The following is a 24,600-nucleotide window of genomic DNA, read 5'->3' as shown; positions in this document are numbered from 1 at the left end:
CTTAAATATCCACATTAACAATGCCACCTAGTGGTTACAACGTATCATAATGTTACATAAGTATCAATCGTTACATCATTCAGTAAACAATTTAGTTACAATTACATCATATCTATTTGTATATTAGCCTACTTAGCTTTTGTTGCTTCAATGGTATATCTAGTAGTCACTAGGAGATAAGCAAAGTGATGTGTCATATTAAAAACACTTAAAATTCATAAAATTGCCATATTCATATCAAAAGATTTTTTTATCAAAAGAGCAAAATAAATAGTAAAATACTCCTGAATGCAGGAGACGGTCCTAACCTCCTGAGGACACAACGAAACTGAGTGTCTCTGCCTACAGAGGAGGGGTATAGCAGGAGGAGGAGGGGTCAAGCTTCTATTTTTTTATTGTGTCCTGCCTCCTAGTGGTTCCAGCTATACCCACTGTCCCTGTGTCCCCCAAGCAGACCTAGAGAAAGTAAATTTATAACAGAGGATACAGTTCGTATTCCTTATTTAGACCACCTGGTGTAAGGGTTCCAAGTTTTTTAATCCAGTTTGCTTCACACCTTAATAATTGTTTTACCCTATCACCACCTCTCCTAGGCCTAGGAATCTGTTGTAAAATTTGGAACCGTAACTGGGAAACTGAGTGTCCTGCCTCACCAAAATGACATCCTGTGGCTTGTCATTTTGGTGAGGCAGGACACTCAGTTTCCCAGTTACGGTTCCAAATTTTACAATTTATGAATTTTAAGTGTTTTTAATATGACACATCACTTTGCTTATCTCCTAGTGACTACTAGATATCATACCATTGAAGCAACAAAAGCTAAGTAGGCTAATATACAAATAGATATGATGTAATTGTAACTAAATTGTTTACTGAATGATGTAACGATTGATACTTATGTAACATTATGATACGTTGTAACCACTAGGTGGCATTGTTAATGTGGATATTTAAGGAAGTCCAATTATGCAGTTTTTAACTTTGTCAGCTTGAAAAAGGACCAGGTGGTCCGAAACGTTGCTGTGCCAGATGAATATCTTGAAATAAAGGCATTTAATGCTATATGGGAGTGCTGCTATCTACTTTGGAAATTGCAAACTTCCTATGCCACAGCATGAGAAATAAGATTGATGGCATCTGATAAGCACAGTACACAAACAAGCCCTTAGGAGACCTACAGGTTAGTGTATTAAAAGGCACTTCTGACCTAGTAACCTATAGCAACCAGTAAATAGCATTTCATGGTCTTCAGTTTAAAAAAAAAAAACAAACATTGATTAGTTGCTATGGCTTTACATGTTTTATTACAGAGGTTTTCAGGGCTACAAATCAAGAAGTCCAACAACAAAAGAGACAACAGCAAAGGGACTTTAAAAATCATACTTAGAATTTTTTTTTTTTTGCATTCACAGCAAATTGTATATTGTATCCATTATATTCAGGTAAGATATGCATGCACGGCAAATAAGCAAGGTCAGACATCTGGAAGGGAGAGAAAAAGATGAATATGGGGACTGAGCAGATTCACATTCCTGAAGGAAGGAACAGAGAGAGAGAGATGTGATAGATCAGCCGATTGTTGCAGATAAGAAGGAAGGTGGAAACAAAGAGTAGTAGCTAAGGTCACTGCAAGGAGGGAAGAACCAGCTAGCACAGGAGTACAGTAAAGCGTAATATATCGTAACCCAGGGATGGACAACTTGTAGCACTTCAGCTGTTCTTAAAGGATAACTAAACCCTAAAACTAAATATGGCTAAAAATGCCATATTTTATATACTAAAGTTATTGCACCAAAATACAGTTTCAGCTTCTCAATAGCAGCAATAATCCAGGACTTCAAACTTATCACAGGGAATCACCATCTTGGAAAGTGTCTGTGACACTCGTAAATGATCAAGCAGAAAATGAGGTTGGCGTGTAATATAAGCTAATTATTCAATTCTGATGCTAGCTGCAGTAGTTTCTGTGCTGCCATGTAGTAATTATCTGTATTAATTACTAATCAGCCTTATATTGTGACATGTATATTCTATTTGTACTGTATATTATGAGTGGGTCCCTAAGCTCAGTAAGTGACAGCAGCACAGAGCATGTGCAGTGAATCAGCAGAAAAGAAGATGAGGAGCTACTGGGGCATTTTTGGAGGCACAGATCTTTACTGCTAAAGAGCTGTGGTTGCCTTGGGCTGGTACAGAAGCCAAAATATGTACAACATTTCTAGACTACTTCTTTAGTTAAGCTTTAGTTCTCCTTTAAGCTATACCTGCCAAAAAACCCAGTGGCAAAGAAAATATTACGCTCTTCATCCCTACCATAAGGAGTTACTTGGGCCGAGTTACTAAAACAAGACAAATCCACAGCAATCCATTAGAGATTTTTCTTTATAATATACATTTAGTAGACTGATAAATGTTTAGTTATGTGTGATATGCCCATTGTTGGTAAATAAACCCCTACCAATGCATGGATTGCTCTTATTGCCTCTCACCTGTGCCTCGTGTATAAAGAGCACCGTGTGCGTCACCGTGTACAGTGTCATATATACAGACAGCTTGATGGAGCCCAGGTGACTAATGCGGCCTCTAAAGGAAAAAGAGAATCAACAGACAATTGGTATGGATTTCTGTAGAAGGGAGGTCCTCAACCTTTTATAGCTGTGAGCCACATTCCAATGTAAAAAGAATTGGGGAGCAACACAAACATAAAAAAGTTCCTGGGGGTGTCAAGTGCTGTAATTGACTATTTGGTAGCCCCTATGTGGACTTGCAGGCTACATTAGGCTCTGTTTGGCAGTAGATCTGGTTTTTATCCAACCAAAAGTCAGGAATTCAAAAATTAGCCTCAGCTTTGAGGCCACTGAGAGCAACATCCAAGGGGTTGGTGAGCAACATGTTGCCCTATACCTCTCCCAGGGCCCTAGACTTCTGTTCCAAAAGTCTGATTATAATTCACCATTGCATAAAGTTATGATAATGCAACCCGTTTTGAGTCTGTGTAGTGTGGTTTTATTTGGAAACCTTTTCTTTATAAAGCAAGGAGAGGTGCTACTGACTTGAAGTGATGAAGTGTGATTTCTCATGTAGTTAGGGTAACATGCTGTGATGTGTGTCCATTTATCACCTGGTAACTGTGAATCCTTTTCCCAGTAGGATGAGCATCAGCAGAAATATCAGGAAACTGGCGGAGAACAGGAGTTTGGCTGAAAGACAGAGCACACAGTCTTCATGTTCTACCTTTCTCTTCTCCTACATACCACCTACGTACCCCCTAAGTATCATTTCTTTTAATTATTATAGTGCTATTAATGTTCCACAGCACCTGCCCTCAGATAAGCACAGTCAAACACAGAGTCACATACAAGTGGGGTGCCTATGGCCTAGGGAGTTTAGGTGATTTGCACTAGGCCCACAAGGAGCTCATCCAACAGCAATGTTCCCTCTAAAGGTGGCCATACACATAGAGTTCCGCTCGTTTGAAGATTTCGCCAAACGAGCGGATCTCTCCCCAATATGCCCACCTTCAAGGTGGGCGATATCGGATCATAATTAAAGCAGTACGGACGGTTGGATCGCGGGACTGCATCAACGAACAGATATATACCATGGTGTACATCATTCTATTAATGGGCTTGTTCACCTTCCAACACTTTTTTCAGTTCAGTTGGTTTCCTGTAGTTTACCAGAAATAAAGACTTTTCCCAATTACTTTCTATTTTCTATGTGTGACAGTTTTTCGAATATTGAAGTGTAAATTGTCATTTTTCACCTTCTAAAGCAGCTCTGGGGGGGGGGGGGGGTCGCCCTGTAAACCCTGTAAACCAGGGGTGCCCAAAATTTTTGTAACCAGGGCCAGATTTAGTGAGGTGAAAATATGTGGGGGCCGACCATTCAGACCATTCTTCGAACCATTAACATTAAATTACAGGAATCGAGTAATGGTAGCAGTAGTATTTGGGCACATTAGTGAAATGATCTGCCACTTGTTCTATACTGCTGCCTGTGTGCTGAAGGTGTTAACAATAGACACGTACTGGAACGTAGAGACACGCCGCTTTCGCATACTTCTTTAGTTACTGGCACGTCAGTACGTTTATTAACACTTAAATACCCTAAAGAAGTATGTGAGAGCGGTGTATCACTATGTGCCACTACATGTCTATTGCTAACACTTTCAGCACACAGGCAGCAGTATAGACCAAGTGGCCGATCATTTCACTAATGTGCCCAAATATTACTGCTACGGCTAATTTGAAAAATTACTGATTTATTTTCTGTTAAAGTATCCGAAACCAACTGAACTGAAAAATCGGAAACAAAATCAACTGTCAATTCATATTGTACAGTTGATGCTTTGAAAACTCGACTTTATCACATTTTTGCTGCAAAAACTATTTCAGATTATCCAGTGAAAACCTTTTCAGATTATCCAGTGCAGATCACGATGTCAAGAAACAACTTCGAAATTGACATCTACATGACCTTGACAGGTTTGAGACAGATTTTCTAATTCAGATTTTTAGCAGCTTTGGGGTTATAATAAATCTCAAAAAATTTGAATAACTATTTCTCCACAAAAAAAATCGAGTTTTCCCCCTAAAAACCTTGACCAGAAAAATATTGAGGTTTAATAAATGGGCTCCTTAGACATGCACACAGGATACAAGCATTATATACACACCTAGAACTTTGATGCTGCTGTTGCCCACTCCGTCTTGTGCATATTGGCCCCAGTAGACGCAGAATAAGAGCAGGCTGAGAACTAGGGGGGAGAAACACAGTCATGCACAGGATAGGAACATGTATTTAACAGCACAGAAACATAGCCTGGAAATAGGGTTGCCACCTGGCCGGTAAACATGATGGTTGATCCCAATGTTATTAAAAGGGAAAAAAAGATAAATATATAGGAAGGCCGGTATTTTTTTTCCAGAAAAGGTGACAACCCTACCTGGAAAGGATGAGAAATAAATAGGTGAATGCTATTTCCACCCAAATAAAAATTTATTTTGCACAATAAAAATAATGTACTTCTAAACAGCTTTCCAATGTACATTAAATGCACACTGTCAATCATTTTAAATGCATTGTTAATTCAATTTATATAGGTATTTCTTAGAGAAAACATGGCAGATACCAAAATGGTAGCAAAAATTATCCTTGTGGCTGGCAGTGATTGAATTAAAAAACAGCATGGGCAGTTGTCTCAGTATGGCATCCTTGGAGTTCCACTTTGATATTACAGGTATGGGACCTGTTATGTAAAATGCTTGGGACATGGGGTTTTCCAGATAGCAGATCTTTCCGTAATTTGGATCTCCATATTTTACGTCTACTAGAAAATAATATAAACATTAAGCAAACCTAATAGGCTGGTTTTGCTTCCGATAAGGATTAATTATATCTTAGTTTGGATCAAGCACAAGGTAATGTTTTATTATTACAGAGAAAAATGAAATAATTAAAAAAATTGGGTTATTTGGATTATTATAAATCACCAACATATTTCACATTACTGTACAACAGAAGATATTACTTCCGCCCCCTACATATCTTGTCACCGTCACAGATCCCAGTCACTGACAGGACTGTTGCTTCTCCATTAATGATTACAGGAGCTTCAGCTTTGCTGCAAATCCATCAGTTACCTCTTAACACCCATCAGTTATCTCTCAACACCCATCAGTATCAAGCAGCCGTATCTGATGTGATAAACAGTGCCAGGATTCAAAGGCAATGCACCCGCAGCACTTTTAATTATAAATGTGCCCTAGCATCTCCTCTGCTATATATCAAGAATAATTTATGAGAAAGGTGAAAATAGTCAGTAATTTATTTACAGATACAGAGAAAATAGGTGGGTCTAGTTAAGTGATATACATATTAACCCATTTTTTCCTTCTGAAGTGATTCTCTAGACAAACCCACACCCAATAAAATACATTGCCACAGATCCAATGTTCTTGTATAATGTGTTAGTACAATCAAAGCCTTCACAGTGCTGTGTTGGGTTTATTCTAACTAAATATGAAGATTCTCTGTTAAGATTCTCTATGCTCATTAATAACTGTAACTTCTAAAAGAGCTGACTGAATGAAGCTACAGCTTCTGACTCCCCACCAGCTGCGCTGCCTTTCCTTTAATCCCAGCATGTTCAACTACATAGGGTCACATGATCAATAAACTTGCTTTGTGGATGCTGGATGCAGGGGGGCAACTGTTAGGCAAAGCAGGTCAGTGTATGCTCTTGCTCCTAAATATTCCCTTCATTCTAGTAATATACACTTAGCATTGTAAGGAACAAAAGCATGAACACACAGACCATTGCGTTATGGATGCTGGGGGATAGAAGAAAAACATTAGTTAGTAACTACTAGGGATGCACCAAATCCACTATTTTGGATTCGGCCGAATCCTTCTCGAGAGATATGCTGAATACCGAACCGAATCCTAATTTGCATATGTGGAAGGGGAAAATGTTTTTTATTTCCTTGTTTTGTGACAAAAAGTCATGCGATTTCCCTCCCGCCCCTAATTTGCATATGCAAATTAGGATTCGGATTCGGTTTGGCCAGGCAGAAGGATTCGGCCGCATCCGAATCCTGCTGAAAAAGGCTGAATCCTGGCCGAATCCTGGATTCGATGCATCCCTACTAACTACGACAGGTTAGTTAGTAACTATGGTACAGGTATGGGACATGTTATCCAGAATGCAAGGGACCTGGGGTTTTTGAGATAACAGATACAGTATTTCCAAAATTGGTATGTTCTTACCTTAAAGGAACTGTAACACCAATACATGAAAGTGCACTGGTAAGACTGCTGTATTTGCTTCAGAAACACTACTATAGTTCATATAAACAAGCTGCTGTTAAGCAATGGCGGAAATTGACAAAAGTCTATATGGCACAGGTTAAATAGTGGATAACAGATAACACCATTATGTTCTACAGAACGTATCTGCTGTGTAACCTGAGCCTTTTCTCCTTTGAATGGCTGCCCCCATTGCTACACAGCAGCTTATTTATATAAACAATAGTAGTGTTTCTGAAGCAAACACAATAGTTTCACAGTGCAGGGCAACACTGCATTATATTTGTATTACTATAAAACACTTTCTTTTTCGGTAATTTGGATAAAATGGAGGCTATCTTCTCGTACTTCAGAGCTTTCGGGATAACAGGTTTCCAGATAACCGATCCCATACCTGTAGTATATATATTGATCTCAATAGATTATTGCTGCAAACTGTAACAATATGAAACTGGAAACTGATTCTAGGGACACACATATATAACTGCCCTTGTTAAATTCAATGGTTAGGCCACACCTAGATTACAGATTTGGGCACACTTTCCAGGAACATAAAATATAGAGACAACCCATGAGCCACATTAAACTGTATAAATTGTAGGGGAACCACACAAGCAAAAAAAAGTTGTCCGTCAACTTATACTGTATGTTGGTGAGCGACATGTTGCTTATAAGGCTCTGGTGGGTGGGAACACTGGTATAAAGAAAAGGTCTGCAATAGCCTACCTTTAGGTAGGTAGCACTAGTTAATGGAGTGGTAAGGTCAAAGAAGCTTCCATCATCAATAAAGGAAAGAAGTTGTATAGAAAACATGCATCTGTAGTTGTGGTTATTCAATATAACCAAAACTATAATACGAGAATAAATGACCATTAATATTAATATGGTCTGACAGAAGATCAAAGCACAGAGCAAAAGGAAATACACTCCTGTGTCCTTACCCTCAACTCCAGCCGCTGCCATAAACATCTTGTATGTCGTGTGTAAGAGCTGCCGACCCCTCAGGATATCTGTTAGCAAATATAATATGCATGTAAGATATAACCACACCTGAGTAGAAGACATATGTCTAAAATAGCAATACAAAACATGCACCCAATAAAGAAAGAACATTTTGACAGCAAAACATTCAGAAGAATAATATAAAGTGTACCCCAAACTATTTACATTTCTTTTCACTTTTAAGTCAAGGTTAACATTAAAGATTATAGGGGTCATATATGACCACAAGTGGAGGGAGTAAAGTGCAATTTCAGAGGCAAATCTGCAGTGTTATTTCCCACAGTTCAAGGGGCACATTTACTTAGTTCGAGTGAAGGATTAGAAGGAAAAAAACTTTGAATTTCGAATGTTTTTTTTGGCTACTTCGACCATCGAATTGGCTACTTCGACCTTCGACTACGACTTCGAATCGAACGTTTCGAACTAAAAATCGTTCGACTATTCGACCATTCGATAGTCGAAGTACTGTCTCCTTAAAAAAAACCTTTGACCACCTACTTTGCCACCTAAAACCTACCGAGCATCAATGTTAGCCTATGGGGAAGGTCCCCATAGGCTTTCTAGGCAATTTCTGATCAAAGGAAAATCTTTCGATCGATGGATTAAAACCGCTCGATTCAAAGGATTTAATCGAATGATTTTTCCTACGATTGTTCGAAAGAACGAATTGCGGTAAATCCTTCGACTTCGACAGCCGAATATCGAGTCGAATAAGTAAAGTAAAGTGCCCCCAAGTGTCATTGCAGCAAGAGGTGAGCTGCACCCAACAAAATTGTAGTCAATGCATCAAAATGCAACACAGTTGTGCTTGTGTTTTGATACAAATAAGGTGCAAGATACTAGTGATGTGTGGGACGACCCGATACCCGCGGGTTTACGGGTCGGGCGGATTCAGGCCTGCCTTGCACGATTCTTCGGGGTGGAGGGCGGGTGCGGGTTAAGCTCTTCTTCTGCTCTCCCCGTCTGCCACCGTCAAATGGCGTCTTCCAACTTCGGAGTTCGTCTTTCATAGACGCTGCGCGGATGCAGACAGGCGTGGGCTAAGGGAGGGCGGGTTAGGGTCGGATGCGTGTCGGGGAAATACAATCCCGACCCACACATCGCTACTAGATACAGCTAAAATATTTATAGTGGGGGTGAAACTCAGTATTTAAACTGTGTTTAAGTGTGGTTCTTGGCACAGAACACAGAGGGAACCCTGGAATCACCTCCATGGTCAGGCTTCAGGGTTCCCCAGTGTCAGTAAGCACATTTATGCTCAGCTCAATACAGAAGGTGGAGGAGATGCCCTTGTGCTGAGTATAACTATGCAAAAAGCATGATTGGATTAAAGTACCTTAAATAAATGGTATTAATGTATATATTTTATTGAGGTTACAATCGTAAATGAGCCCTTCACATAATTTGAGCTTGCATAAAATTGTGTATCTGAAATGGCTTATATAGGACTTAAGCTAAAAACACTGAATGCTGCATGTACTATATCCATCACAGTGGACTGTGCTCACAGTAAAGCTACAAACTGCTCCAGACACAAGTATTAAGTCACTCTCTACACATACATTGGGTATAAGTCACTCTCTATACATACGATATACAGTATTTCATTCACTTGGGTAACAATATACTCACAGCCAAAATAACATGACAATAGTAAGATGAGAATGAAGATTAGAAGGAAGGTGATATCTGTCTCTAGGATCCCTGTTGAATACAAAAAGAAACAGGATTGTTGTGCATAAAAGTGCGGCTTAGCAACTGTATACTCTTTAAATTTTGAAATATGGACATTTCTATTTGCACCTTTGAGTGTTTGATTTGATGTGATATTTTGAAAAGATAAATTGGCAGGTGTGTTAAATGACAACAAAAGCTCATGTACTTATGTTAGACCCGTTGAGCAGGCAATTTTAAAAACTGCACTACGTGCTCCCCCAGTATGGACCAGTTTGCCCTACCTGTTCCCAAAAAGCAGTGGGTTTGTTGGATGCATGTTTCGGTAATTAATATGTTCTTGTAAGCATAGTGAAAGCTGAGCATATGCCGTTGAAGTCCAGTGTGAGCCATTGCTTCCAAGAGACGCAAGATGGACAACCCTTCTGTTTGTTTTTTGACAAATACTGCTGTATTGGGGGCATGTGGTGCTACAGGTATTTTCCATTTTCCTGAAAAGCCGAAAACCGTTATCCAGAAAGCTCTGAATTACAAGATGGCCATCTCCCATAGGGGCAAATTTACTAGAGGGCGAAGTGGCCAACTTCGCTACCTTTCGCCTCCCTCAGCGCAACTTTGGATTTTAGTGAATTAGAGGAGCCCTGGCGAAACTTCACCTGGTGAAGTGTGGCGAAGCCTACGCTGGCGCAACTTCGAAGGTAAGTCAATTTGCCCCATAGACCCCATTATAATTAAAGAATTGACATTTTTTAAAATGGTTTCCTTTTTCTCTGTAATAAAAAAACACTACATTGTACCTGATCCCAACTAAGATATAATTAATTAATCCTTATTGGAGGCAAAACAATTTCATTGGGTTTGCTTATTGTTTAAATATGGAGATCCATATTAAAAAGACCCCTTATCCAGAGAACCCCAGGTCCCGAGCATTCTGGATAACAGGTCCCATAACTGTATAATAGTGCAATTTTGGTGGGTGAATGGTGGGCTGGGCAACTTCCTAATATAAATTCATTACACATATCGAGTGGATTTAATATTATTTGTAAAAGCAATTGCAATGGAAAGCTGTAAGAAATTGCTTAGTTCCTTTCAGTTTTTTGTTCCAGACACGTAACAACGTAGCGAGATCTATTAATTAATCTGCTGGCTACTGTTACGTTGTTTTAGCAGCAGCAAGGTAAAGAATAAAAACAGCCAGCCAGAGATATACTGCTTTTAGTGGCGAATACATATAAAAAATAACTTTAAAACCATTAAAAAATGTGAAATTAATGTTTATTGGGAAGTTGCGGAGAATTCCATTTCATTATGCAAAAAACTGTTTTTGGGTCAGTATCCCCTTTAGTAAGTCATGCCTATAGCCTCAACAATGTCAGCGCTAGACAGCAGTCAGAACCATGGAGAGCTGCCTACTATTTGTTATTCCATACACACTACCTACAGGAATCCATTTTAAGATGATTGAATTTATAGATCGGCCACAGCTGGTGGGCTTTCTGGCTATATAGATAAGCCACAATTGGTGGGCTTCCTGGCTATATAGATTAAACACAGTTGGTGGGCTTACTGACTATATAGATAAGCCACAGCTGGTGGGCTACCTACTCCCCATGTTGAACTAGATGTATTTGGGTAAGGTATACAGTAACGAAAACATTAGATAGAATTAGTACAGGACCAAAAGATGTCACGAATGAATAAGAGCAATAAAGATATTCGTATATTCAGAAATATTTCAAACAATTTGGGATGTCATTGAAATGATCACAATGTTTTCTATTTTGTCAGCTAAACCTCAACATAATTTCAAACTCAGATAAAGAATTTTCATATGCCTTCTCAGCAAAGCATTCTGCTGCTGTCTGCCCAAGTGTGCAAGATACATGATGTTTATCCACTGCTTTGATAGGCAGTACAGGTATGGGACCTGTTATCAAGAATGCTCGGGACCTGAGGCTTTCCGGATAAGAGATCTTTCCCTAATTTGAATCTTCATACCATAAGTCTACTAGAAAATCATGTAAACATAATGATTCATTATATCTAAAGCTCCCCATAGACGCGACGATTCTTCTTGCTGAACGACTGATTTTAGGGAAGTCCGACCAATCCTTCGAAATTATCGTGCGGTTAGTGGGATTCGAACGATCGTACATCTTACGATTTTTCGGCCGACATCTGTCAGGAAATTGATCGGCCAGGTCAAAAAATCTTTGTCAGTCCCAGTGCAATCTATCTATGTTTGCAGGGCCAAGCAGGCAGCTCCCCTTTGTTTTCTGGCAAATTAGTCTTTTTAGTTGATGGTAAATTCGTACAATCGTGGTCTCACGATCAGGATCTGATCTTTTAAAAATCTCATCTATGGCTAGCTTTAGTTTGGATCAAGTACAAAAATTTGCATTGTTGGAATAAAATGGAGTCTATGGGTGACAGCCTTTCCGTAATTCGGAGCAAGCTGGATAATGGGTTTCTGGATAACAGATCCCATACCTGTACCTGGTTTGTTGTGAAGTGCAAAATGACAGAAGCCATAAATAAAGCATCGGCTTAAAGTAGGGTTGCCACCCGGCCGCTATTTTAGTGGCCTAGCCGGTAAAATACCTGCCAAGGCCGGGGCTGGTATTACAAATTTACCGGCAATGTAGCTGCCGGTAAATTTGTAATACGATCAAAAGGAGCCCTCGGCCTGCCCCCAATCCCCTGCTACTTACCTTTTTCTTTGCCTCTCTAGCGTCCGCGGGTCTCCGTCGTGTGGCCCACCCCTTTTGACATCAAAACCCGCCCCTTTTGAGGCCCCGCCCCCAGCAGCCGGTAAAAAATTTTATAAAAGGTGGCAACCCTAGCTTAAAGGGATACTGTCATGGGAAAAAAAATTTTTCAAAATGAATCAGTTAATAGTGCTGCTCCAGCAGAATTCTGCACTGAATCCATTTCTCAAAAGAGCGAACAGATTTTTTTATATTCAATTTTGAAATCTGACATGGGGCTAGACATATTGTCAATTTCCCAGCTGCCCCAAGTCATGTGACTTGTGCTCTGATAAACTTCATTCACTCTCCTAAAGTGCAGGCACAAGTCACTTCTGCTAGAGTAGCACTATTAACTGATGCGTTTTGAAAAAAACATGTTTTCCGGTGACAGGATCCCTTTAAGTATTCATAGGCAGCCATAATTATACATACCAAATTCATCTGCAGAAAAGTGCCGTGTCCAGAATGATTTGCCATTTGTGAGAGTCATCTCGTATTCCAACTGCAGCCCGTCCCCCTACAGAAAGAGATATGGCAAGAATAAGAGCTATGGGTCCCTCTATATACAATCATAATGATGCAGAACCAGAGCCTACTCCCTTAAAAAGGTACAGTCCACCCAATCCACAGTCCAATACCTTGCTAAAACAGAACCATAATTACAGCTTGTTCCCAATTGAGGCAGAAAGAATCAACACCACAGCTCTTCTCTTACATATGGAAACAGATAAACCAAACCAATCTCAAAACAAGTAAAGATAAATAACGCAAACATCTGTATCAATGTAGATATGATTGTGGTTTTTTTTTTGTCTACACCGTGTTGCACTTACCCCACACTTGCTGAGTGCAATGTACCACCATCGCTCACGCACAGACCGGAAACTCCTTCCGCTATTACAGCTCAAATAGCTCTGCCCAGCCTCCTTTATCACCTGTGAGGACAAGGCACAGCAACAGAAAAATATAAAATATAAGGAAACTAACAGAAGATGGTTAAAGAGATGGTTAAAACACAGCAACAAGTCAAGACAGTCTATTTATTAATTTGCATTCATTTGTATGATGAAAGGCAAGGAACAATAAAGAATTCAGTATCTATTAAATCACATAACATTGTGTAATAATATGACAACACATTGGCCTTACCTGGCATCCAGACCAAACATACTGCGTTGTTAAATTAATGACCTGGTTGTTCTCTGGACGGATGACAGATTCCTTCATCAAACAATCCTGTAAAAAGAAGGGGTAGATTTTATTTTCATATTAAATACATCCGGATATTCCATAACTCTTCAGGGTGCTGATTAATTCAAAATGTGCTTTGAATCACTTTGTTTTATCTGTATCACACATAATAACCAGTGACTTTGTTCTAATGCAGCTTATCATAAACTCAAAACGGACAGTGACACATATTGGCCAAGTCATATTTCAACCAGCCTTTGAAATGATCATCTCCGAACAAAATGTCAGACCACTGGGTTTAATCATCTGGTATATGATAGGATAGACATAGGTGTTTTTATGTATTTGTATAAGACACAATTATTCACCTATAAAAGAAATGTGTGTTGTGACTGTGATCTGTAAAGAGTATGTAGGATTGCACTTATTTATGCATATAGCCAGATATATATCAAAGTGATATCCGCTTTACTAGATAGATATAACTATTGCCATTTGGTTGGATGCATAAGTGGGTGCAATGTGAATATTTTGGCTCAAAGTGAACTTTAGGTTCCTAAATATTCGGAAGGGGTTTTTTAGAGCTGTGAAGATGTGGAATTCATTCCCTAAATCAGTCATACAGGCTGATACATTAGATAGCTTTAAGAAGGGGTTGGATGGCTTTTTAGCAGGTGAGGGAATATAGGGTTATGGAAGATAGCTCATAGTACAAGTTGATCCAGGGACTGGTCCGACTGCCATCTTGGAGTCAGGTAAATTGGAGAGGCTTCAGTTGGAGTTTTTGTTTGTCTTCCTCTGGATTAACTAGCAGTTTGGCAGGTTAATATAGAGTTAAAAGGTTGAGTTTGGTGTCTTTTTTCAACCTAACTTAGCATGTTACCTAAAAGAAGACTGAGAGTGAGTAAGTTTGGTCTAGTCCCTACAAAGCTGTGACAGCACTGTAAAGAGAAGGAGGCCTATTTTGGACCACCCCTGACACTATAGGAGCTTATAAGAAGGTGATTATGAGAACTGGGCAAACAGAGAAAAATATCTAAAAAAAAAAAAAAAAAGTCAATAATTCAAAGCCTGGAGAATAAAACAAGTTTTCGGTTTCTACCAAAAAAAAACCATATATTGATTTTTCATTTTACATTCTACAAAGATAAAGACTCACAGCATCCCGTTGCAATTCAGGAGCTATCCATTATAATGACAACTGCATTTATACTGCACTGGACAATTTTAGAGGCCAAATAAGGGCAAGCCCTAAAGTTGCTACAAGATATATTGAGGGTTTCTTAATATACTATTGGAGACATGTATGCGAGAAGGGCAAACACCAGCAATATTTAATATACAATGAGTATCCTGTTGTAAATCTTTGGTACCCCATGTGAAATGCACAATGCAGTCTATTCCTGATGTCACATAGGAAGATCAGACAGGCTTCATTGCTTTCTGAGGGACCTACGGTCTATCATGCCCTTAAAGGCAACTCTTAAGCCTAAATCTACTATTTTCATTTAAGCCTATAAAGTAGAACAACAAATTAATTCCCACATGAGAAAACTGTCAAATACCTGATTTACTCACAGTAAAATAATGCTTTACCAGGATCTCTAAAGGCAGTGGAAACGTTGTCACGCTCCATTGAGTAAAGAGGGCATCTATTATTAGTGAAAAGGAGATATCACCCACAGTGTGGGAGGTCAAAGTATGCCGGTTGAAAGTGAATTCTCTCTCTTTCTAATAATAGATGATCGCTTTTTTCTCCCTACTTTGAACATGAATGAGACTGGAATATCTTCATGTGATTAAATGTTCTATTCAATGTTCTATATTTGAATTTAATTTTGTGTGCACATTTCTCAGTGCTGGACAGTTTCCTAATAATAAATACGATAAACTCACCTATCTAAATCATTTCAGTAAACATGTTAAGAGCTCAGAATCCTAAAGTGATAAAAATGGTTGGTTTGGATATAATTTCTGACTGTTTTGGTCAGAATGCTCAGTTAAATATGCCTGGATTTTTCCAAATAATATCTAGAACACAGTCATATATATATATATAAATGCTACTGCAATCTATAAAATGCACATGCAATAATCCAATGTACTTTATTATAAGGGAGTCCAAAAAGTCACCTAGACAGGCTAATGGGGTTAATGGAAAGATGATCTATTAACACAAGGGATATTTCCAAGTTTGCATTGTCCTCAGAAACACACTTGGGGCTTTTTGGTAAAAATTGGGCACATTTGCAACTGGGCAGTAACCCTTAGAAACCAATCAATGACTAATGTTTCCAGCCAGCTGCAGGTAGAACAATGAAAACAAACATCTGATTGCATGTCATGGGTTACTGCCCATGTGCAAATTTGCCCAATATTTACAAATGACCCCTATAGGCTACACATGGGTAGGCACAAGCGCAAGAGAAATATGAGTGAACATTCTAGCACTAACCTTGTTGTCCTTCTTGTACACGGCTGGCCACTGGGAAGTGTCATCAAAATAAAGTAGTATGTTCTGGCAACACTTTGCCTGCATAGGAAAGAGACATTCATGTTTTGCCAAGACATCCTACCACTGTTTAAAGTATGACAGAGAATGCAAAGAACATAGAAAGGAAGGAGTATATACATACAAGTAGAGACTCTTCACTGAGACCATTAGGGAGAAATGATCTATGAAATGCCTGTTCTAGGGAGATAGCTCGCCTAATATTCACATTTTAGTGATATGCTGGTTGACAAAAAGGTGACCCACAACCTTCATGATCCGCACGCAACCCTAACCCGCTGCACCTGGGTATTTATAGACCCGAACCCACCCCAACGTCATGGAATGGGCAGGGCACACAGAATTGAATCTACATAAAGCGCCAAATCGAGGCAGAATCGGTGCATTGTAAGGTCCGCAAGATTGTGCGTAAGTAAACCCATGGGTCCTGCAGATTTTGGGCCAGCAAGCATCACTAGCACATTTTATCAGATGTGAAGTATAGGTGTACTTACCTCTGGATATTTAAACTTAAATTCCAGGCGACCATAATCTGACAAGAAGCAGAATCGTGTAAGAAATACCCAGTCCTGTAAAAAAAAAGGGAATAAAAGTTATTTTTATATATATATATATATATATATATATATATATATATATATATATATATATATATATACACACAAGTCCCAAAGGTGCACTCCGTTTCCTGTGTAAATGCCCGGGTGCCAGCAAACGTGTAATGATATATCTGCAGGAATAGCGACACTCACGGTACTCTTCTGAAGCCTAACTAATGTGATACTTTATTGGAGACTCGATTGCATATAATACATTCAGCCTCTATATATTCTAAACCTACTAAATTAGCCCTTGTTGTATATACTCCTTCCCAAACCCACATTGCCTCCTCTCATCACCTCGACCGAAATGATTTTTGCAGACTGTTCCAGTGACAGAATTCATGGGATCGATTTGATCACCTCAATAACTACTAACTTATTCCAATTCCCTTACTGCTCGTGCATATTGTACCAGGATTATAGGCTAAGAATGGGCACTTGGTACAATTTATCTGTAAAAATAGCACACAAAAAGCACTTGTACCTTGTCTCTGTAGCATCCACTCTTCGCATGCTGCACCTTACATACCTATAACTCTGTGTCTCTAGGGTAAAAGGCACAAGAAAACCTCCAATATAATGGCTGGCTTTCTATCTCTACAGATAGCATTTTTCTGAAAGTAGCTAAAGATTGAATTGCTGCCTGTGCTACAGGGGCTTTCTTTAGTATTGGCACGGCCAAGGTCAAAGCACAGTATGTGAGGCCTCATTATTTATATGAAATAGAACTCTCAAACCTAATGCTCTTCAGCTACTGAAATGTGCCGCAGTCTCCACCAAACAAAAAAGAAGTAGACATGTAAACACTCAGTCTAAAGCACCAGAGGTCACAAGGAGTAAATGCCTTGTATACAGCTGCCCATTGTTAAAGTATAAGTAAACCTTAAAAATAAGTGAATGTAAAATTGATTAGGGTGCCATTCTAAGACTTTTGCAATGTACATTCATTCTTTTTTAATTCCAAGATTTTAAAGGTTACATGTATGATTTTTGTTACACCAGTGCCATCTTCTGGTCATTTTCTGACCACCAAGTAGTCAAGGAAGTTGTCAGGAGAACAAAAGGGGCTGCTCTGATACTTCTGGTTAGGAAAAAAAATTAGAAACCTTTCTCAAATCTTTCCTAACCAGAAAAACACCAGACCAGCCCTCTTTCTTTCTCCTGACAACTTCCTTGACTACTTGGTGGTCAGACTAGGCAGACAATGATCAACAGTACATGTAACCTTTAATATCTTTTAAATTAAAATTAAAAAAATGAATGTACATTGCAAAAGTGTTTAGAATGGCACCCTCATCAATTTTACATTCACTTATTTTTAAGGTTTACTTATCCTTTAATGATTTTTCTTCCTCTAAGCCAGTGATCCCCAACCAGTAGCTCGTGAGCAACATGTTCCTCTCCAACCCCTTGGATGTTGCTCTCAGTGGCATCAAAGCAGGTGCTTCTTTTTGAATTCCAGGCTTGGAGGCAAGTTTTGGTTGCATGAAAACCAGATATCCTGCCAAACAGAGCCTCAATGTAGGTTGACAATCCACATAGGGGCTACCAACTAGTCAATCACAGCACTTATTTGGCACCCCAAGAACATTTGTCATGCTTGTGTTGCTCTCCAACTCCTTTTACTTCTGAATATTGCTCATGGGTTTAAAAGGTTGGGGATCCCTGCTCTAAGCCAATGTTTCACATGAAACATCAGCCAGCTACTGTAAATAGTATCTCCTGCCAACAAAACAAAATAAAAACCAACATGTTCTTATAATTACTAAGGTATCTTCATCTAGCTATGGTAACCAACATATTAGAGTGAAGGCTTCTTCATCATAATTTCTAGCAACTACAAGAATTAAAATGAAGAGTTTGAAGATTCAATAGAGAAATTTAACTTTTAATTATACAAAATATAACCATAAACTTTAACTTTTATTGGGTATAAGTTAGAAAATAACTTCTCCATCCTACAGATAGAAGCACAGTATATACTCCCAACAAAGAACCAAAACTTATAAAACAGATTGTACGTAACAGATAAGCTGCATTGCCAATAATGAACCCTACTCCTACACCATCACACAGGTAACAAAATTACCGGTAGTAGGAACAGCAGGATGACTTTAAGCTCTAGTCCAATTTCTTCTCCTGGTGAGTACCCCCAAAGTGGTCTAACCTTGCACAAAAAAGATAGTAATGTACGGGAAAATGATGGTTGTGTAAAAAATAAAGTCACAAAGAGAGTGCTGTGCACATTTTCCAAACATACGTCTTTTTCAAAGGCCTTGGAAGACCAGGTGATGAGATGGAGATAGTGATTTAAGTCATCCTGCTGTTTCTTATTTACTTTCTTACTGTCTGTGATGATATAGGATGACACAGGACAAAACGGTCATGTGGAAGAAAGCTTTCTTAATCTCAGAATCCCAAATTTAATTAAAAGCTATGAGCTAAGGTTTGTCATGCCTCAGGTGGCCCTTGACTAAGTTACAGGAGGCACTGTCAATTCTAATTGGGAAATTTCCTTTTTTTTTTACCAGAAATTAAGATCTTATAATGGATAGAGCACTGTACTAGAGATGCACCCCTGCCCCAAATCTCAGGTGGTAACAGCCCCAGAATGTCCCAAAAATATGCTTATGATTTCCTTTAATAATGTGAAGTTTCTTCTAAAAATAAAAATTGTAATTAAAATAAGGGGGTGATTTATTAAGGTTTGAATGATTAATTTCAGGTTTCAAAATTTTTGGTCGAAACTCACCAATTCTAATTTTGAATGTGAGATTTGTCACACCTCGACCCTGGAAACAGTTCTAATTCGAATAGTCACCACCTAAAACCTGCCGAGTTCATGTACAGGTCAATGGCAGCGGTCCGTTAAACCATTTAAATGTGAAATTCAAGGGGGTTTTTTGGAGGAAAACTCGATTCAAATTTGATCAAGTTTTTTTCATAAATAACCTCCCATTCGAGTTGTGAGTACATTCTAATTTATAAGAGTTAAAAAAAATTCACATAACTTCAAAATTTGACCTTTGATAAATCTGCCCCAAGATGTATGATTGGTCTTAACCAATTTTTGGGCTATGAAGCAGATTCAATGACTTATTTTGTGTCCTCTAAAAAAGGTTAAGAAACATGTTCCTCTATAGGCTTCTTACCATGTGCTTCCATCCTTATAATCTGTTATCACTCAGAAAGAGCTTTTCAGCTGATTCATTTTAAGCTTTATATTTGTCTTTTTCTCCCTTTTCTTGCTACTTTCAAGGTTTTGGGAAAAAGCAAAACACTAAACTTTTCATCTAGACCCTTGACTGATAATGAACCGAGACTCCTAAAAAAGTTTATCCTTCTGTCCATCAAAAAGTATTTGAGACCATTGTTGATGCGAATCGATTAATCAGACAAGTTTTGATTAGGAAACACTTTTTTGATAAAGATTGTATATCTGTTGAGGAAGTGGCTGTCATACAGCAATTGCATAAGACTGATGTACAAGATACAATTATATTTTTGAGGATTTTTGCTCCAGTTTATTATTGGAATCTCTGCAACGTGAAAGTGAATGTGGCAGGTTTGGTATAGACACAAAATCTATCTCCAATAAATTTTGAGATAATTCAGACTAATTCTAAAAGATTCTATAGACAGTAGAAAATGAGCTTGTTGCCCTTCATAATACCATTCCCCTCTTCATCATAATCTTACAAAATTAGATCTGCTGACAAAGGGGAATTTACAGATGTCATGGATAAAACAGCTTTTATATTGGATGCAGAGAGACAATTATCTGACTCTGAGCCTTACAGCCCACATTAGACCTTTCCAGAATTTGCTATTTGCTTTTATTGACAAAAACAATGATGCATGTGTCATTGATCAATTATGGGTACATTTCTGAAAGTAACTCATCTATCAGTAGCTATTTTTCATCATGTACCAAAAGTACACAAGCCAATAGATCAAGACTAGGTAGAACTATTGTGGTGGGTATTGGCTTCCTTGGGAAGTCACTCTCTGAATGAACCTTTGATGGCAAACCTGCCAAGCTATATCAAACCTGAAGGACAAATCAGACAAATTCCAATTATAGCAGAACTTTGTATTTATGCATCTTACACCACTAAGGTCTAAGAGCAATAACTTTCCATCTAGAACACTAGTAAATAGTATTCATGGCCATTCTCTGAGAAATTTCATCCTTGAAGCCATTAAATTCTTATTAATACACAACTTCTTCCTTTTTGATAATAACTATTATTTCCAGAAGCAAGGGACTGCCCCATCGTAGGCAAACCTATACTTGCCATGGTAGAAACATATGCAGGTCTATAATAATAACACTTCCAGTAGTTAGTTGCATTTAGTACTATGGTCGCTATAAAATAAAACCCTCGATTTTACAATTTTCAAGGGTCCGTACCAAGTCTTAAAGTGAAAGGGTTCTAGGCAAGCAAGGGAACCGGAACATGTGACAGTAGGAACGGGGTAAGAGTAGGCGTAGTCATGGAATGGGCTCAGGGCAATAACCAGTCAGTCAGGGCAGTACAGAATTGGAATCCAGAAGAGTAGTCAGTAACGGGCAAAGGTCAGTTCAAGCACCTATACAGCGGTGGTCAAGGACAGGCAGAGATAAACCTACATTGGGCAAGGGAAATGGACAGGCATCTTTAAATATATGAATTTCGCACAATTATGTCAGAAGCGGGGTGCCAAACAAAATGACCAAAACTAACAGGACGTGTGCACACACACAGACACATTGGTGTCCTCATGAGAAGAGTGGTGGGCATCCCCGCCCCCCCCCCCCTCCCACTAGACCCACTAAGTGACTACAATCTTGTCACTTAAGAGAGCTTATGATATGCCAATAATTATTCAGGCATTCAAAGAGCTATGCTTATTCCATGTACTTCTTTTAAATATAAATCAGGGTAGGCCTAGAGGCACATTAGAATCACAAACTCAAATGCCCTTTCACCAAGTATGATAATGATTGAAAAGCCACATGCCTCTACTTGGCTTGTATTACTTGCCTCTACATGTGCATTGGGAATATTTGTATGTCATCTGCCACCAAGAAGTCTTACACTGCACATGTAATACTAGAAATCACATTCACATACCCAAAAGAGGGACCAAAAGATCTGCCGCACACAACATGGCAAAAGTTTTGACCACGCCCCTGTTATGGCCACACCCTCTTAATACCATGTCCATTTCAAAAAATTTGGCAGGTTATGGAAAGTTTTAACATATTTCTGAGAGTTTTAGGGCAATGTTTTATGTGCTATAACAGTTTTGCTAATGAAGATGAATCGTTTTTAAAGCTGCGAGTCTCATTTCTCCCAAGAGACTTGCTTATATTAAAAAATAATTAAACCCTAAAACTGAATATGGCTAGAAATGCCATATTTTATATACTCAACATATTGATCCAGACTAAAGGTTCAGCATCTCTTACAATTGTATGTTTGCTTATTTTAAATTGTTACAAGTGTATTTTAGTGCAGGTGCTGAGCGTTCTGGGCTCTTTGCCCAGAGCCTCTTATTTAATTACATTTTAGAAACTTTGTATCTTTTTCTGGCAGTTCAGTGCAAGAGATCAAAGAGAAAGTCGTGACATTTCAGTTACAATCCAGGACTGCTGGCTCCACTGTCAAAATCGCGACTGTCCCTTGAAAAACGGGACAGTTGGGAGGTATACTTTCAATATGTAGGAAAGACATCTTGACTTATAGAGCACATTCGGGAACATATTTCAGACATAAGAAAAAAGACAATAAAAATGAAAGCCTATTTTGATCGTAGTGTGAGCATATTTCTTTTAATATTCAGATAATTGAAAAGGTCTATCAAGGATGGAGAGAGGGTAATGTTTCAAAGGAGAACTAAACCCTATAAATGAATATGGCTAAAAATTAAAAATGCCATATTTTATATACTAAACGTATTGCACCAGACTAAAGTTTCAGCATCTCAATAGCAGTAATGATCCAGGATTTCAAACTTGTCACAGGGGGTCACCATCTTGGAAAGTGTCTGTGACACTCATGCTCAGTGGGCTCTGAGCAGCTGTTGAGAAGCTAAGCTTAGGGGTCGTTGCAAAATATCAAGCAGAAAATGAGGTTGGCCTGTAATATAAGCTGATGCTACAGGGCTGATTATTAAATTATGATGCTAATTGCACTGGTTCCTGTGCTGCCTTATACTGTGACATTTATATTCTATGTGTACTGTCTGTCCTTAAGCTCTGTAACTGTCAGCACCATGGAGCATGTGCAGTGAATCAGCAGAAAAGATGATGGGGATGGGGAGCTACTGTGGCATCTTTGGAGACACAGATCTTTAGTGCTAAAGGGCTGTGGTTGCCTTGGGTTGATACAGATGCTCAAAACATAATTTACAACATTTCTAACCTACTTCTTTAGGACTTACCTTGTCCTTTAAGAGAATACAAGAGGTTTTTCGGATATTCACAATGAAGACCAGACTACCAGTGGGTATGAATTCTGTATGTGACCTATTTCTATATTTTAGTTTTCCACTCCCTTGACTGAGGATCTGGGACTGGTGCACCCTGACCACATTTTTCTTTTTGGTCAGTTTTGTAAAACTGTTCTCTATTATTTATGCTCACAGATTTTTTTTTTGTCATTAAAAATACCTGTAGTTTCAGGTCATGAAAAGAGATTTGATAAGGCTCCATTGGACCCTGATCCCTAATCTGTGGGAATAAGTGTTTCACTTATATCTCCTCGCCCACCAGCCTTCACAGGGTCCGTTTTCTGTACTCTTATGGCCTGCCAGGAGGCTCAGATATGCTGAAGCACTAATTCTAAATTTTCTTTGTTAAAGGGGTTGACAATTTACAAATGGTTTTGATTTTTTATTATTTGTGGTTTTTAACTTATCTTAAATTAACTTTTCATTCATCTGGTTGCTAGGGTCCAAATTACCCTAGCAACTATGCACTAATTTGAATAAGAGATTGGAATATGAATAGGAGAGAGGCCTGGATATAAAGATGAGTAATAGCAATAACAATACATTTGTAGACTTTCAGAGCATTTGTTTTAGATGGGGTCAGTGACCCCTATTTTGAAGTGGGAAAAAATCTGAAGAAAAGGCAAATAATAAAAAAACTATAAATAAAGAAATAATTAAGGCCACTAGAAAAGTTGCTTAGAATTAGCCATTCTATAACGTACTAAAAGTTAACTTAAGGGCCCTTACTCACGGGCTTTTAAAGCTGCGGTCCCCTGAGTTCCGGTTTTATGCGTTCAGCCGCAGGGGAGCGCAGGAGTAGACACAATGAATTCTTTTCATTGCAGTTGTACTCACACAGACGCATGTAAATGCCGAACGCAGGTTGGGACGCAGCATGTTGCATTTTTCCTGCATTCAAACGCAGCTTCAAACTCCCGTGAGTAAGGGCCCTTAAGGCGAACCACCCCTTTGAATCAAATGGGTCATTTATGAGGCAGCTGCTGAAAATGTTAGTTGCAACTTGCACCAATTTGATAACATGCACATGCAATTGGGTTCTTCTTGATGCACTGGGCACAGTTGCGGAAAATATTGTGGACCTGGGAAAAGATGATTTGCATCCGAAAATTATACTTTTCACACTGCTGTTGTGTTCGTAAATGTTCCTTCAAGTATTCGTGTTGTTTTGGTAATTGCTAACTTACTGCCTATTTATCTGAAAAAGATGCCATGCAGCAGGGTGGGCTGTATTCCAACAGTAATACTCTGACTGCACCAAAAGAATAGTTCATTAAAAGTACACACAATCACAGACTTTTTCTTGCTGTTTCAGTGATATGTGACCTGAGCCTTAGGTAATTTAATAGGGAGGTGAAACTCAGCTTTCTGTATCTTCAACTCCCGGCCTCCCTATCAGACAAAGGTCACAGCCGAGCTGCTCCACTGTCTCGTTTCTTTGCAAAGTGACAGTCGCAGAGCATGGTCCCACAGAATTCCAATCAGACTGGCAAGCATAGCTATTTTATTATCAGGATATTTTCATCCATAAAACCAGACTGCTACAGATTTTTTTATT

The 24,600-nt window shown here is 38.8% G+C and overlaps 1 protein-coding gene across 2 annotated transcripts in view; it reads right to left on the bottom strand.

Moving 5' to 3' along the window:
* tmem145.L (transmembrane protein 145 L homeolog) overlaps positions 1 to 24,600 on the bottom strand; it is a 56,550-nt gene that overhangs the window by 8,446 nt on the left and 23,504 nt on the right. For both annotated transcript variants that reach the window (NM_001095175.1, XM_018224599.2), the window contains 10 exon segments: positions 2,490 to 2,583; positions 3,122 to 3,200; positions 4,679 to 4,759; positions 7,752 to 7,820; positions 9,445 to 9,516; positions 12,672 to 12,756; positions 13,073 to 13,174; positions 13,389 to 13,475; positions 15,886 to 15,963; positions 16,437 to 16,511. In NM_001095175.1, the coding sequence (NP_001088644.1) occupies positions 2,490 to 2,583; positions 3,122 to 3,200; positions 4,679 to 4,759; positions 7,752 to 7,820; positions 9,445 to 9,516; positions 12,672 to 12,756; positions 13,073 to 13,174; positions 13,389 to 13,475; positions 15,886 to 15,963; positions 16,437 to 16,511 (822 nt within the window).

This window comes from Xenopus laevis, chromosome 7L, assembly GCF_017654675.1.
Source record: "Xenopus laevis strain J_2021 chromosome 7L, Xenopus_laevis_v10.1, whole genome shotgun sequence".
NCBI lineage: Eukaryota > Metazoa > Chordata > Amphibia > Anura > Pipidae > Xenopus > Xenopus laevis.
This window is presented reverse-complemented; position numbering and strand designations above follow the sequence as displayed.